General features: G+C 34.9%; 1 protein-coding gene across 1 annotated transcript in view; it reads left to right on the plus strand.

The window, feature by feature from the left end:
* The first annotated feature begins 1,978 nt into the window (after nucleotides 1-1,978).
* Nucleotides 1,979-16,160, plus strand: part of cers4b (ceramide synthase 4b) — a 16,900-nt gene continuing 2,718 nt past the window's right edge. The window contains exons 1-9 of the mRNA XM_084119593.1: nucleotides 1,979-2,412; nucleotides 3,468-3,638; nucleotides 5,181-5,298; nucleotides 7,697-7,815; nucleotides 9,008-9,065; nucleotides 9,389-9,439; nucleotides 11,566-11,658; nucleotides 13,532-13,660; nucleotides 15,763-15,869. Of these exons, the coding sequence (XP_083975719.1) occupies nucleotides 3,469-3,638; nucleotides 5,181-5,298; nucleotides 7,697-7,815; nucleotides 9,008-9,065; nucleotides 9,389-9,439; nucleotides 11,566-11,658; nucleotides 13,532-13,660; nucleotides 15,763-15,869 (845 nt within the window). The 5' untranslated portion in view covers nucleotides 1,979-2,412; nucleotide 3,468. The remainder of the gene's footprint in view (nucleotides 2,413-3,467; nucleotides 3,639-5,180; nucleotides 5,299-7,696; nucleotides 7,816-9,007; nucleotides 9,066-9,388; nucleotides 9,440-11,565; nucleotides 11,659-13,531; nucleotides 13,661-15,762; nucleotides 15,870-16,160) is intronic.

A 16,160-nucleotide genomic window follows, 5' to 3' on the forward strand; every position in this document is an offset into this window, starting at 1 on the left:
GCGCTATCAGATGGTTGTAGGCCCCTAGAATTGTCACTTTATTTGTCCACTATCTAGGGCTCTGCCCAGCTAACAATGTTTCGATTAAGATAAAACCATTCTTCTTCCGCTCTTGAGTCTGGCAGGCCATAGAATCAAATGGTAAAAATTTATGAAATTTGGAACATAGATAGAGGACAATCTGAACATTATCCATATAGATTTTGGAGTCCCTAACTCAATCCCTCTAGCGCCACCAACTGTTCAAAGTTTCACTTAACAAATTTTGAACCGTAAAGGCTAGATACAAATACTGTAAGCGCTTCTGTTTTCCTCTGATTCCTTTGCTCAAGACGATTCGATTGCGCCAATCACCATTTTGAATTTTCCGAAAAAGTCCTAGACGTTTCAACAAAAAAACCCCAAAAAACATGCAAATCAAGTTGATTCGTCAAACTGTTCTTGAGTAACACGTGAACAAATTTGATGAAGAGCACATCAAAATGTATGTGAGGCTATGTCTCCATATCGCTTTAGTGTATTCTGATCAAACTTGGTGTGTGTTATGACAACCATGACCTGAGGGTACCCTTACATTTTCATCACAGCGCCACCTAGTGGTCACGAGACATGAAATATTTTTTGATTCTAACTTCTGAACAGCTTGACCAAAAATCTCATAGAAAAAATCGCACAAAAATTGCCACCCAACACCAACAACACCAGATAAATTTAGTGTCAGACTCAGTGCCACCATTGGTCAAAAGTAATAAGCAATTATGTCACATTATTGTGACTGCAAGCAGCTTAAATGTTCATATTTATGAAATAAAATAATTAAATATATATATGTACATTTTTTGAATGTTCTCGGAATGTTCAAAACGTTAAAAGCTTTTTTCTTGGTAATGCCAAATGTTAAATGAATATTAAATTTTTTGCATTGTGAACACATTATAGGAATGTTACTTTTGAATGTTCTGAAACAATTAGTAACATTTACAATTAGTAACATTTGTAACATTTAAAAAATGTTAAATGAATGTCCAACTAAAACATTTTTCAAAAGTTCCATGAACGATGTACAAGTGTTTTTGTGCTAACGTTTTAAAGACCATAGGCTAACTCTGAACAAACATTCAATAAATATTAATGGAAGAACATTTGTTCATAGGCTAACTTTGAGAGAACATTGCCAGAACGTTAGCTGAACTTCTGAGAACTTTGTATGTATTGGCCTAGTACCAATGTACTGTGTTATTACCATATACTATGGTATTTACAAACTACAGCAAGGTACTATGGTATATCATGTCTATAAACATGATAAAACCACAGTTTTTGATAATATTTGTCATTTGTCTTGTTTACGCTTTCTATTCTAAAATCAGCATGTGTTTTCTTGGCTACAGTGACATCTAATCGAATTGGAAACGGAACATTAACACGTAAGATTGCTTCTTTTATTATGCAAACGTATAAGAATTCGGTCTAATTAGTAATTATACTGATACAGTTGATGGTACGCTTTGGTTTGAATCGGTTCTACTTACTGAGTCGGTTGAAGTGAATCTCATCTGTCAGAGCTCGAAAAAGAATTTGATTTATTCCGGTTATAAAATACCTTTAACTGTTAATGAGCTTAATTATTGCTATTGTGTTAAAATATGCACAAGCTGTTAGACACACAGGTCATATTTGTGGTTGATGTAAAAAGGCGCGTTTTGTATGATGAAACACGTCTCAGGGATGCCTGATACAAACATACAGTCACAATCGTATTTTATCATCCACAATGAAAACGAATCAATGTTTTTACGACATCAGGACAAAATTATAATCACAATCGGGCGCTAAACAACACTATTTATTTGTATTCTTACTCCCCTGCACGTGTGTATCATAATTTGAGATGAACGAATAATTGAATCAGCAGTCAAGCGAGCAGTTCAAAAGAACCGAGTCGCCTAAACGAGTCGAATTATCTTCTGGACCAATAGGCGACTCGACACACCCACACAGACTCCAGTCTCTCGTAAAGAGCAGACAGTCTCACTTTTATCAGACATCACAAACCTCCGCGTTTATTCTGCACATTTATCTGAAGATATAGGATTCCGGAAAAAAAAAAAAAATTTGATTCGATTTTTATTGGATATTTATTTATAAATAATTTAGCTCAACGCTATCAAGGAGATTGTTAAGGAGAATGTGGTTTGATATTTTTTAGTGTCGTGTTGTTTTTTTTTGCGAATGGACGTCGATTGTATTACGAGCTAGATTCTGGATGCAAATCTCCATGGGAATTAATTTGCGTAAAATCCGCTGATCTGAACTGCGCACATCATCACACACATCATCACACACCCTAATACATCATCACAGCCATCACTCAGCAGGAACCCGGCAGAGACCTATAGAGGACAAAAGCAGGTATTCAACATTTTCCTAAGGGATTTGTTGCTTTTGCAATGCCTGATGTTGTGAATCAAAGCATGCTTGCTGTGGGGACTGTTTATTTCTCGTAAAACAAGAACCTCTCATAAAGCATGCGTTTTAAACAGATATCAGCAGTCATCTGTCGGTCAGGTGATGTGTCAGGCAGGTGTGCAATGAAAAACATTGACTACACACGAGACAAATCTTTATCTGATGGACATGATGAACTTTCACATCAGATAATTGTCTAATGCAGGTTTTCAACAACAAAAAAATTTGTTTACAAAATGTATTTTTAAGGCTGTCAGTGTGCACTTAAGATGTTAATTAAATAAATGTAACATATAACATTCTAATCACTACATTTAATAATTAATTCTGCTTTCTACAGACATTAAGACATTATTTGCAATTATTTTGTATTTTAAATTTCTCATGATTTCTCACTTTTTTTCTAAAATAAATTTTTTGTGAAAAAAAAGAAAAAAAGATTTCTCATGCACACTGTCAACTTAATTAAAAGTAAGTACTTTTCAATAAAATAAAAAAAAAAAATTTATGTAACGACAATATAAAAGCCAGTTATTTCATTCTGGAAACAATTAGTATAAATGCATTTTAACACATACAAATATACATTTATCACAAAGGTATCGCATTTGGGTCCTGAAAACATATAAAAAATATGCAAAAATATGGATTTAAATTATTAAAGGCAAAAAAATACAGCATGAAACGTTATCATGTGTGTTGATTGTCTGATTGTAAACATATATACAATAATAAGTATAATCATTTAAATATTATAGTTCAAAAAAGACTAGAGCCTGGTACTCCACCCCGATCTCTGTGGAATGATTTTTGAAAAATCAATGCTTATCCAGAAATCAGGAATAATTTCAAAGCTCATGGAAATTCATTGGTCAGAACTGAAGTGTTACATGAATATGGTAATCATTAAATATAATCCTCGGAATGCCTCGGAATCAGCACAGTACTTGTGTGTGTGTATGTGTGTGTGTGTGTGTGTGTTGTCTTCCCTCCTGAAGGATGGATCAGATCAGTCAGTGGCTCTGGAAGCAGGAATACTGGCTTCCTCCGGGAATCGTCTGGGATGATCTGGATGAGATTGAGGGATCTCGGCGTCCTCTTCCCCGGGATCTGCTCCTGGCTCTGCCTCTAGCTGTGGGATTCATCGTGCTGCGTTACGCTTTTGAGAGGTGATGATGACATTGAACAAGGTCTGACCTCCCGAATTCATTTCAGAATATAATTTAGAATATGAAAAGTACGTTGGAATCACTGTGTTTTTTGGATGTTGTTTGAGCAGGGATGTGATTTTGACGTATTTTGAAATAATTTTATTTTATGTTATTTTATAGTACAATATTACTATTGCAATAGTAATATAGATTTTAGTGATTTAAAAAAAAAAATAATAATAATATTATTTTGAATAATTATAATAATAAAATTACTTATTTTACTTACTTACTTTACTTACTATTTATTATTATGAAATACTAGTTAGTATTTTACAGTACAATATAACATTCTTTAATTTCTTTATTGATTTGTTTGATTTTTATCATTTAAATATTTTTTTTAAAAATTACTTTGAATAATAATAATATATAATAATATGATAATATTATTATGAAATACTCGTTTTATATTTTACAGTACTGCAATAGTAATACATTTTTATTGATTTATTTTTTTTTTTAAATTAAATATTAATAAAATAAAAATATTATTTTGAATAATATATAATATATTAATATATAATATATAATATAATATATAATTATAAAATTACTATTATAATTACGAAATACAACTTTTATATTTTACAGTACAATATTACTATTGCAGTAGTAATATATTTCGTTATTGATTTTATTTTAATAATTTAATAATTTAATGATACAATTATTTATTATAATTATTATAATTATTGTTGTAAAATCAGGAACAAGCCTTAGCAACCACATAGCAGCACCCTGGCAACCACCCACAACACCCTAACATCAAGCTGGAGAATTTTACACGAGTAAACACAATAACTATGAACTGATATTCTGGCAGAGACTAGTGTAAATGGTGACACCTCTTTCTGTACTGGGAATGAACTGGTTTGTTAGTTAACTAGTTCCACCAGCCTCTCACACACACGTGTGCTTGAATATTTAGTGTGCACGCTTGAATCTGTTCTCTTGCTGTATCTCCGCATACAATCAGTCTTTTTGTTTGGTTTTGCGAGTTTGTGGTGTAACTTTACACTCTGTCTGCCTGGAACAGGTGTGTGTGTGTGTGTGTGTGCCGGAGGGAGTAGCTGACAGGTAGTGTGTTATAGGAGGGAAGGGGGACGCTGAATCAACAAACAGCAGCAGGCAGACGTGTGTGTGTGTGTGTGTGTGTGTGTGTGTCTCGGTTGCTGCAGCAGCTGATCGCTATAGCAACACAAAGAGTCTGATGCCGTGACCCTTCTGACCCTCGTTTGATCTCGGATCATCTTTCCACCGTCTAATTAAAGTCCAACCAATGCAAACACTTCCATATAGACAAAGAGTATTTGTACAGATAATATTACACATAAAACAACAGTCGTTACAAGCTCCTCCTGAGCTCCTGGACAATGCAACCCGTGAGCAATAAATATTCTTTTATTTTCTGTGAGGCTGTTGCACAGTTCAGATAAAGGCTTCTTTTGGTGAAGAACGGCACTGATGAAACATGACCTGTGTCCTTTACTTCCTCAGACGTGTGGCGCTTCCTCTCAGCAGAGTTTTAGGAGTGAGAGATCAAGTTCGTTTGAAAGTCACTCCGGCCCCACATCTAGAAGCGTTTTACACTAGAAACAGCAGACAGCCTACGCAGGTGAGTGTACACACACACACACACACACACACTCAGACACACACACACTCAGACACACACACACACACACACACACACACACACACACACACACACACACACACACTCAGACACACTCACACTCAGACACACTTACACTCAGACACACACACTCAGACACACACACACCCACACTCAGACTCACACACTCACATAAACACACACACACACACACACGCAAGCGCACACACACACACACACACACACACTCACTCAGACACACACACTCACACTCAGACACACACACTCACATAAACACACTCACTCACTCACTCACACTCACACTCACACTCACACACACACACACACACACACACACACACTCACTCACTCACTCACTCACTCACTCACTCACTCACTCACTCACACACTCACACTCACACACACACACACTCACACTCACACACACACACACACACACACACACACACATATGAATCTACACACACGTCTGAGCTCATTCTCCAACAGTCGTTGTTTTGCATCTCACTTTCCTGGAAAACGTCGATACCTTGCAAATGAGTGTGTAGAAGTCAAACCACATGCGGAAAGAGGGGAATGTGTTTTTCACAGACACACAAATAATCCAGAACCGGTGTGTTGCTCATCTTAATCATCCCCTGATTAATCAAACATGATTCAAATAAAAAAACGGTTAAAACACAGGCTGCGTAAAAACAGTGCTTCATGATGGCATGTTGTCGAATTAAACTGGTTATTCCAGTCAAAAATATGATTTAACAACTGCATTAACTGTTCGTTACACCAACAAAAGGTCCGTTTTTCAAAGTAAACTAAAATCTTCTTCATCTTAATTAAATCCAAATCATATTCATCTCTCATTCAGTGCTGTAAAGGCACAAAGGAAAAGAAATACACACGTATATTTCACCCTGTAAGAGGAAGCCGTCCAAACCGTGTGTTACGAGGAACCTGATATTGCTGACATTTATTTTGTGCGTGGACTTATTATTATGGACCCACAAAAGGGACTCTCTCTGGAGTTCATTTCCATATTTTCAGATCAAGCTGAGATAGAACTACTTTTCTGAGTGGATGAATTTCTGGTTCTACTTTACATCATTTATACGTGTGAGTTTGCTCCATGTATACAGACTTTATGGATAGTTACGGGTTTACCGACTGTCTATCGTGGGTATTTTTGCATATGGATGACCAAAATGTGCTAATACATTTTGTATGATGTTTGGAATTTTACAAATGTGTGTTTTGATAAATATGCAGAATGTTTTTGTGAAGTAAGGAGTAATTAACCCAAGGTCATAATGAGGTCATGACGCAAAGCATTATTCTTTTATTTACTACGGTTACCACACCTCAAAAGATGATGCATTTAAAGACATTTTTCTGTTTTTTATTTATTTAAAACGCTCTTGTGTGCAGGACTAATTTCTTACGCATCTCGTCCCACGCCTCCGTTGCTAATTACAAAACGTTGTTTTAGAGCTTGTAAGTGCTTTTAGAGCCACTGATAGCAGACCAATGAAGTTATTAGAAAGAGAGAGAGAGAGAGAGAGAGAGAGAGAGAGAGAGAGATTAAGTGTGTGTGAATCACCTGAGTGTGTGTGTCTCTCTACAGTGTTCATCAGCAACGTCTCTAATAGTGAAACTGTAAGTTTATCTGCTTCAAGAACAGCGCCGTTATTCCCTCGCTAGTGAGAAACGTCATGTAGCTTTCAAGTTGCTAAACTATTTTACTGATAAACTCATCAGACGGCGCTGACAACTCGTTTCTGTGCGAGTGTGTGTGTGTGTTTAAGTGGGAGAGAGAGAGAGTATGTGCTGTCCGTACATAATAAAACGTAATTTTGTGGTGAAAAACATGGAAATAATTTGTCGTTTTTATCCTAATGTTGACTATATTTCTCTGCTTGGTCAGTGTCGTTGTGGGTTTTGGTTCTTTCGCTGTTGTCGGCTGTAAAACCTCTGAAATAACTGAAATCATTCGGCGTAGTGATATGGAACTGTAATGCGGTCAAACATGCCTGGAACTACTTTAGCCATGTGTTTCCTTGAAAATAAGTAGTATAATACTATATATTTTTGTCCTGTAGAATTCTATATTGTCTGCATAATTGGAGGCGTGGCCTTTGTTATTATAACAACTGTAATAACTATTATTAATGTATTGTTTTTAAATTGGCTGATACCTTTGTGTGAGTTGTAAGCATGAGGAACGGCGATTGACTGAAACGTAGCTGGAAAGATGCAAGTTTGATTAGTGTATAGGATTTTTTTTTTTTTTTATTATTCTTTTTTGTACAATTTTTGAGCTTATTGAGTTAACTCGCACTATTTTGGTTCATAATTCCTCATGTTATTGCATTAACCCATCTAGAATGAGATCACCAGTCTGGTTAACCAGTGCAACCTGACTCGTAGACAAGTCGAGACCTGGTTCAGGAACCGCAGAAACCAGGACCGACCCAGCAACACTAAGAAGTTTTGTGAGGCCAGGTAAGTTTTCTTCAGGTATGTGCTTTTAATAATATCAAAATCATAGTTCCACTTTTTATTTTGGCTTTAGAAAACCACGTACTGCAGCTTTAAAGAATCCAACGACCTAAACACTGATTTGAGGACTTCAAAATGAAACACATAAAGAACTTTTTAAACTCATAAGAACTATAAAACAATCTAAATAATAACAATCTCAGTCTTTGTAATATGCTATGCCACTGTATTAGACAACTATAGAAATCAAGAGAAGATGAGAAATGCAATAATAACATGATATAACATACATTTTTGTGCAATAATAACGTGCTCTAAAAAAAGACTAGTTTTGACGTAATGCACTACTAAATATTTTTGTGTTGCAGATTGCAAAATTAAACTTTTGAAGCATAACTCTAGGTATATTTACAGAGTAACGGTCATAAGACAGACTTCAATTCTTTAGATATATAGAATATAATAATGATGATGATTTACACTCGCTTACGTTTTAAGAGAGAGAACATTATGAGAATAACTTTGTTATTAGTAGCTCTTCAACACAGATTTGTCCGTGTTGTGCTTGTCAAATAAAATCAGTCATAATAAACAAATTCCATTTCTTGTTTTTTTTTTAATCAGTATTTATTTATTGATCCTTGTTATTTTAAAATATATGTTATTTACAAATAAAAGTACCTATTATGTTATTCATGATTAAGTAGTATTATATTTTTATGGAAACTTATTTTTTTACCATTATGTGAGGCAAAAGAAGTTATAATAATTATAAACTGAAATTCACTGCATTCAAACAACGTCCGCTCACTTATTTGAAGGCTGCTATTAGATTATTGAGGGTAAACGTCATATTATGGGACTATGCATTACTTTACGGACAGTTTGCGACCTTCTACGCTCTACCTTAAGAACAAATGCTGCAACTGAATAAAGTACAGAGTTAGTTACAAACTAGCTAGTATTTACTAAGCCTCTTTATGTTCCAGTTTATGTAAGAACGTATGAATGGCTGGTGCATTATTAGTTCATATGCTAAGATCTCTAGCTTTTGATTGCAGACTTTAGTATCTTGAAGATTCTAAAAGTAAACATCAAAAGAACTACAGTCTCAATAGCTAATTATCCAGACGAATGCATCTGTCTTAATGCCGTTTTATTTACCATAGTAACTTCAAATCTTTTGTTTCCCCAGCTGGAGATTTGTGTTCTACCTGATTGCTTTCGCCGCGGGATTTGCATCTTTAATTAACGTGAGTCGTCATTTGAAGCTTCATTCCCACGTGAACCCAAGTGTGTCCTGGGGTTGGTGTCTTTTGAGTCACTGCCTAATTATGGTCCCCTAGTTAGAGTCCTAACAAATAGATCTTAAAGCTTCTTCAGATCGACCTGTGTTAAATCAACAAGAGCAAGCTTCAGCTTTGTTATTTTGAACACACACGGTTCTGATGTTTTTCTGAAACACAACACTGGCTCTCGGGACTCAGTGTGGTTTTCACTGTATGAACGCCTCTTTTATTGTCTGGCGGTTAAAGGAAGTAGTTTTGTTGTCTGAAAGTGTTCCTCTTCCTCATAGACGCCCTGGTTCTGGGAGCAGAAGGAGTGCTGGAGAGGATATCCTCAACAGGTGAGCTCACCTGTCTGAAATACACGTGTGCAGATGTACATGCCTATATATGTGACCCTGGACCACAAAACCAGTCATACGGGTCAGTTTGGTGAAATTGAGATTTATACATCATCTGAAAGCTGAATACATAAGCTTTCCATTGATGTATGGATAGGACATCCGTTAGGATAGGACAATATTTGGCCGAGATACAACTATTTGAAAATCTGGAATCTGAGGATGTAAAAAAAAATCTAAACATTGAGAAAATCTCCCTTAAAGGGGTGGTTGATTATGATTTCACTTTTCTAACGTTAGTTAGTGTGTAATGTTGCTGTTTGAGCATAAACAACATCTGCAAAGTTACAACGCTCAAAGTTCAAAGCAAAGGGAGATATTTGCTTTTAAAGAAATCGCTTTTTAAGGACTACAACAAACGGCTGGTAGAGACTACACCACATTCCTCCCGGGTTAGTGACATCACAAACCCTAGAATTTACATAAACCCCGCCCCCTGAACACGATTTATAGATTATCAAGACAGAATATGATAATCAGTGACTAGAAGATAACAACACATAAGCTTCATAAATTCATCAACTAACCATTCAGAAATGTTGTCACTTCTTCTTGAGTCTCTCCATCTTTCTGACTCCGGTTTGAACATAAAAGGCTAAAAGTTTTAGAAATTTTCAGTGCATGTGTGTGTGAGGTAAAAGGACACGAGCTCTCGAAGCTCCGCCCCCTGTGCCGGGAGCAGCAGCTCATTTGCATTTAAAGGGACACACACAAAAACGGCGCGTTTTTGCTCACCCTCAAAAAGTGACGACTTTAACATGCTATATAAAAATATCTGTGGGGTATTTTGAGCTAAAGCTTCACACACACACTCTGGAGACCTCAGAGACTTATTTTACATCTTGTGAAAAGGGCATTATACCAGCCCTTTAAAGTTGTCCAAATGAAGTCCTCGATTGTGCTGCATCCACTTACAAAAATAAATGTTTTATATATTTACGGTAGGAAATTTTCATGGAACATGATCTTTACTTAATATCCTAATGATTTTTGGCATAAAAGAAAAATCTATAATTTTGACCCATGCAACGTATTGTTGGCTATTGCCACAAATATACCCGTGCGACTTATGACACATATGTAACAGCAAAGCATTCAAGATGTTTAGAGACTACGCCTGCATCCGAAATCTCATACTTCCCTACTATATAGTAGGCGAAAAACAGTATGTGACAAAGGAAGTATGTCCGAAATCACAGTACAAAGAGTAGGGGGAAAGTCCCTACAACTTTCTGTGAGATCCTGAAGTGTGCATATGATGGACACTTTACTATCCCATGAGGCCACAGGAGAGGATTTGTGAATGGCAGTGAAGTGACGCAACTGACGCTGGTATATCACATGATCATGACAACATGGAGAATGTAGTGCGTCTGGATTACACTCATACTACACACATTCATACTATAGAACATACTTTTTTAGTGGCCGTAAACTAATTATGTATGTTATAGTTCCGTTCAAAAGCACGATTTTTTTATTTAAAAAAAAACAAGAAATTAATAATTTTATTCATGCATTAAGAATGCATTAAATTGATCAAAAGTGACAGTAAAGACATTTATAATGTTACAAAAGACTAATAAAAGATAAACTATGGTAATTTATACTCCAAAAATAAATAAAAACACCAAACACTACCTTTAATATTTGTTTTTAAAGAAATTAATATTCAGTAAGGATGCATTAAATTGTTTCAAGTGATAGTAAAGACATTTAGAATGTTACAAAAGATTCTATTTCAAATAAATTCTGTTCTTTAGAACTTTCTATTCATCAAGAAATCCTGAAAAATAAAATGCATTACGGTTTCCACAAAAATATGAAGCAGCAAAACTGAATTTTATTAGAAAATTAGAATGATTTCTGAAGGATCATGTGACACTGAAGACTGAAGTAATGATGCTGAATATTCAGCTTTGATCACAGGAATAAATTACATTTGAACATAAATTGACATAGAAAACAGCTATTTTAAATTGCAATCATGTTTTTGAGAAGTGAGGTTCTCCTAAGCTTCTATGCTGTTTAGAGGTGATGAAATGTGTGTGTTTGTGTTTCTCCAGCCGGTTCAGGACGTTCACTACTGGTACTACATGCTTGAACTGGGCTTCTACTGGTCTCTGCTGCTCTGTGTGTCTGTGGACGTCAAAAGAAAAGTAAGCTCTCACACAACAGTGTCCCACAGGTTTGCTTTCTGAATGTTTTATGAGGATTGGATGTTACAAGGTCAGACTTTCTCTTTTTGAAGCCAATGTCCTTTTTAAAGATGCTCAATTATTTACTTTGCCAGCTGCTCACCTTTCAATCAGTTTAATATTTTAGGCAACATTATATCATCATTTTTAATTTCTATGATGTTACTTATGGCCATTGCAGTTCATATAAATATCAACCTGAATGTCCAGAAGAACGTTGACTTTAATACACTTTTATCCAGAGTGACTTGCAAAAGAAAACAGAAAGAGCCTACAATATTTGGGTCTCACTTTATATTACGGTAGGTGTTTTTAAAGTCAACCTGTAGTCGATACTTTTATCCCTTAAAACTCATCTTTGATCACCAAAATTACATATTTACGTTTTTTCATTGAAAAAAATTTCTTCATGCCTTAAAATATCTTGACTGTAACTCGACACCCTTGCCTCATTTAGTATGCATGGTTCTATGAATATGCAAATGAGCCCCGCCTCCACTCACTCACTCAGCTCAGAGATCCACTGGTTGACGATCACACGTTGATCTGATTGGTTACAAGGTAGTTTGTGACGTCAGAAACACCAGCGATTTCAAAGCGTGTTTTTGAGACTGTCTTTGGTTCACTGCAGTTTTAAGGAGGAAATACTCAGCAATGGAGTCGACTTATGAATTTACACATGGTTTGTCTTAAAGCATATTAAAAACACCACATAGACACATAAACAACATTAAAAGCTGGATTTTCACCACAGGGGGACTTTAACTTCTTTTTAACATTTACATAATTTGATACAATGCAGTTATTGTGCACATGCATGTTTTTACATGTACACTTATCTTGTTTAAAAAATACCTGTATGTAATTACAGATGTAATTTCTGTAATTTAATCTATAATTACATGTTTAGCCGTCCCTTAAACCTTCACATACCACTAAACCTGTTCGTAACCTTACCTCAATAGCAGCACAAGTGTTTTGCAATAGAACATGAACACAATAAGTGCATTGTTCTTAGTTTTTGATGTCAGTACATAGTAGGACACCTAATATAAAGTGTAACCAGTTTTCGTAATATGCAATGCCAGGTTTATTAAACAACTGCATCAGGAAGCAAAGAAGAGAAGAGGAGAAATGCTGAGAAGAAATAAGTATAACGTATTATTGCTCAAAAGAGAGTTTTGAGTTCATTTAAATATCAACTTCGTCTCAGATGTTCCTCCTAAAACTCCTTAAGAGAAATAAAACCAGTCACAAATGAGTCATAGAGCAAATAGAGCGATAAAATTAATGTGGAGATGAGAAATATTTGAGTTCAAATTAAGACCTCTGACTGTTGATTGCAGATCTTGAGCAAATCTTAATATCAAGGAAAATTACAGCCTTTAAATTTAGATGCTGGTTTTGACCACAATAGCAAAAGTTTGAACACTTGATTTTAAAAACCTTCGGTTACACTTTATTTTAAGGTGTCATTGTTACAGTGTAATTATATATTTAAGTAATATTAAGCAACTAAATGTACTTACTATAGGGTTAGAGTAGGATTAGGGTTTGTTTGAGGGTTAATTGCATGTAATTATGCATAATTTACTCTTATTACTACGGTAAGTACATGTCACATGTAACAATGACACTGTAAAGTTGGAGAAATCATAGAGTTTGATTTGTGTGTCAAGTATTTCACACACTCACACTAACACTAACACGCCATCTATTGTCCAGATGGATTTGTCCTTTTGGTTGTTTCAGGTTACATTTCTTGTCAGATATCACCGTGATATCAATCATTCTTTTGTCTTTTTGTGTTAATCTGGATCGTGTTCTGTTTTAGGATTTCAAAGAACAGATCATCCACCACTTTGCCACTATTTTCTTGCTGGGTTTCTCGTATTGCTCCAACTACATCCGGGTCGGCACGCTGGTGATGCTCGTCCACGACTCCTCAGATTTCCTCCTGGAGGTACGAGCTCAACCGCAGAGTCACGTGTTTATGCAGAAACAATGAGTCTAACACTGCCACAAAATTCCCCAAACACACTGCTGTCCGATGATTTCACTTTTACTTCATGTACTGTTTGTGTGTCAGTCAAAAATTTAATTTTTTTTTAATTATTATTCTTTCAATTAAATGATTGTACTATATTTTAGTTTGATGATATTTTTTTATTTAATATTTTGTATTTTTAGGGGATTTTAGGGTACTTAATTATATTTATGCAGTAGTTATAATCTATTTATTTATTTTTGAGCATAGACCTGAAAATGTCATAAATCTTTAAAGTTTTGGATCACAGACTGAAGTTTGGTCTCTTTTTAAAGACGACGCGTGGCAGATTATAAGTTGAAAAATTGTAAAAAGTGAACTTGAATTTTTTTAAATAAAATTTTATATTTATTGTCATAGCTGTAGCTCAAACAGTAGAGCATTGGCGCTTGCAACGCCAAGGTCATGGGTTCGATTCACAGGGAAAGCAAGAACGGATAAGAATATAAATGTGAATGCAATGTAACTCGCTTTGGATAAAAGCGCCTGCCAAATGCATAAATGTAAAAAAATTCAATGTTATGAAAAAATCAACAAAAATACCATTTTAATTTTTATATGAAGTATGTATTATTTTCCAAAACATGTTTTACTCTAAAATGGTGAGAAAATCAAAGCCATAAATCTAAACAAGTTATGTTCCAAATTTGAGGTTGATATCTCAAAAAATGAGTTTTCAGTAATATTTAGTTTGGCCGCAGTACCACACACTTCCACTAGAGGAAATTCATCTCCCATTCATTTCCAATGCGCTCATTTTAGACCGCGAACAATACAAGTGTGACTATGTTTTTCAGAACCATTTAACCTTTTTGAATCACGTCCATAATTTTTTTTTTGTTTTCACACAGCAAGTGCCAAAATCTTTACCAGGTTTCATACCATTCAGATGAAGTAAAACAAAAAACAAAACAAAAAAAAAAACGTAAAATCAAACAGCATCAGAGGGTCACACCATTTGCAATGACCTTTATGCTTTGTTCTGGTTTTATGAAATGCTATGGTCTCAGTATTTAGAGTAATTTAGAGTTTATGTGGCTTCAGTACACTGTAAATTCAAGTTCACTCTACTCAAAAAAGTTTGGAAATTCACATTATTTTTGGCAAAGCAAACTTAAAGCAAAAAATGTCAACTGCAAGTAAAGAAAGCAAGTAAATTAAGTAACAAATATCAAATTAGTTTAATGTCAGTTCTAGTTAATATACTGAATGTTTACTAATGTTACTTAAGATTTAATAGTAAGATTACTTTATTACTTCTATTTTGTTCTGCAAACATCCTAAATTCTATTATTCTCAACATGGGTTTAATCTTCCATTATGAAATCATAGTAAAGTGAACGTCTTTAGTGAAAGTGAACGTAATAGTAAAGTGAATGTCTTTGCAGTAGTTTAACTAGTATGTCAGGAACTTTCCAGCTAACAAAAATATGTTAAAGCGTCCAGTTGTTTTTTAAACGTTTTAAAAATGTTTAAAAACATTCTTGGTTTTATGAACATTCCATTTTATCATTCTTTAACCATTAATGGAATGTTACTTTTGATAGTAACATTTAAAAAATGTCCAACTGAAATGTTTCAGAAAAAAAACATTCCATAAATAATGTTTATGTGATGATTTGAGAACTAGGTAGGCGATGTTTTTCATAAACACTGTTTGTTATACTGGTTGAAACTCTCTTCACATTCTGAATCAAAAACATCAATCAATCATTAATAGATGTGGTCTATATATGAAAAAATTTACATATGTCTTCAAGGAAGACTGAATGTGCCAAAAAAAAATTCGTCCAATCATCGCATTCCTTCTGAAATCGCACATGCTACCTTTAAGACAAGGGAACTTTGAACAAACTTTCCATTGATGTTACTGGAAGAATGTTTATTTTGTAATAATAGCTTGAATATCAAATTAATAAAACTATGCTTTTAAAACAAATGTCTTCTTGAACAGTATGAGACTAACATTTTGAGTAATTTAGTGTCGCTCATCTTGAATCTCTCTGCTTTTTCCACAGTCTGCCAAGATGTTCAACTATGCCGGTTGGAAGAAAACGTGCGATTCATTGTTTGTGATTTTTGCTGCTGTATTCCTGGTTACACGCCTGATCGTGTTTCCCAGCAAGTAAGAACCTTTGCTACTGACTCTTTAAAGGGGTGGTGTAATGCTCTTTTCACAAGATAATAAGTCTCCCAGAGTGTGTGTGTGAAGCTTTAGCTCAAAATACCCCACAGATATTTTTATATAGCATGTTAAAATTGTCACTTTTTGAGGGTGAGCAAAAATGCACCGTTTTGTGTCTGTCCCTTTAAATGCAAATGAGCTGCTGCTCCCGGCACAGGGGGCGGAGCTTCAAGAGCTCGTGTCCTTTTACCTCACACACACATGCACTGAACATTTCAAAAACTTTTAGCC

The sequence above is a fragment of the Abramis brama genome, assembly GCF_963993115.1.
Source record: "Abramis brama genome assembly, chromosome: 7".
Classification (NCBI taxonomy): Eukaryota; Metazoa; Chordata; class Actinopteri; order Cypriniformes; family Leuciscidae; genus Abramis; species Abramis brama.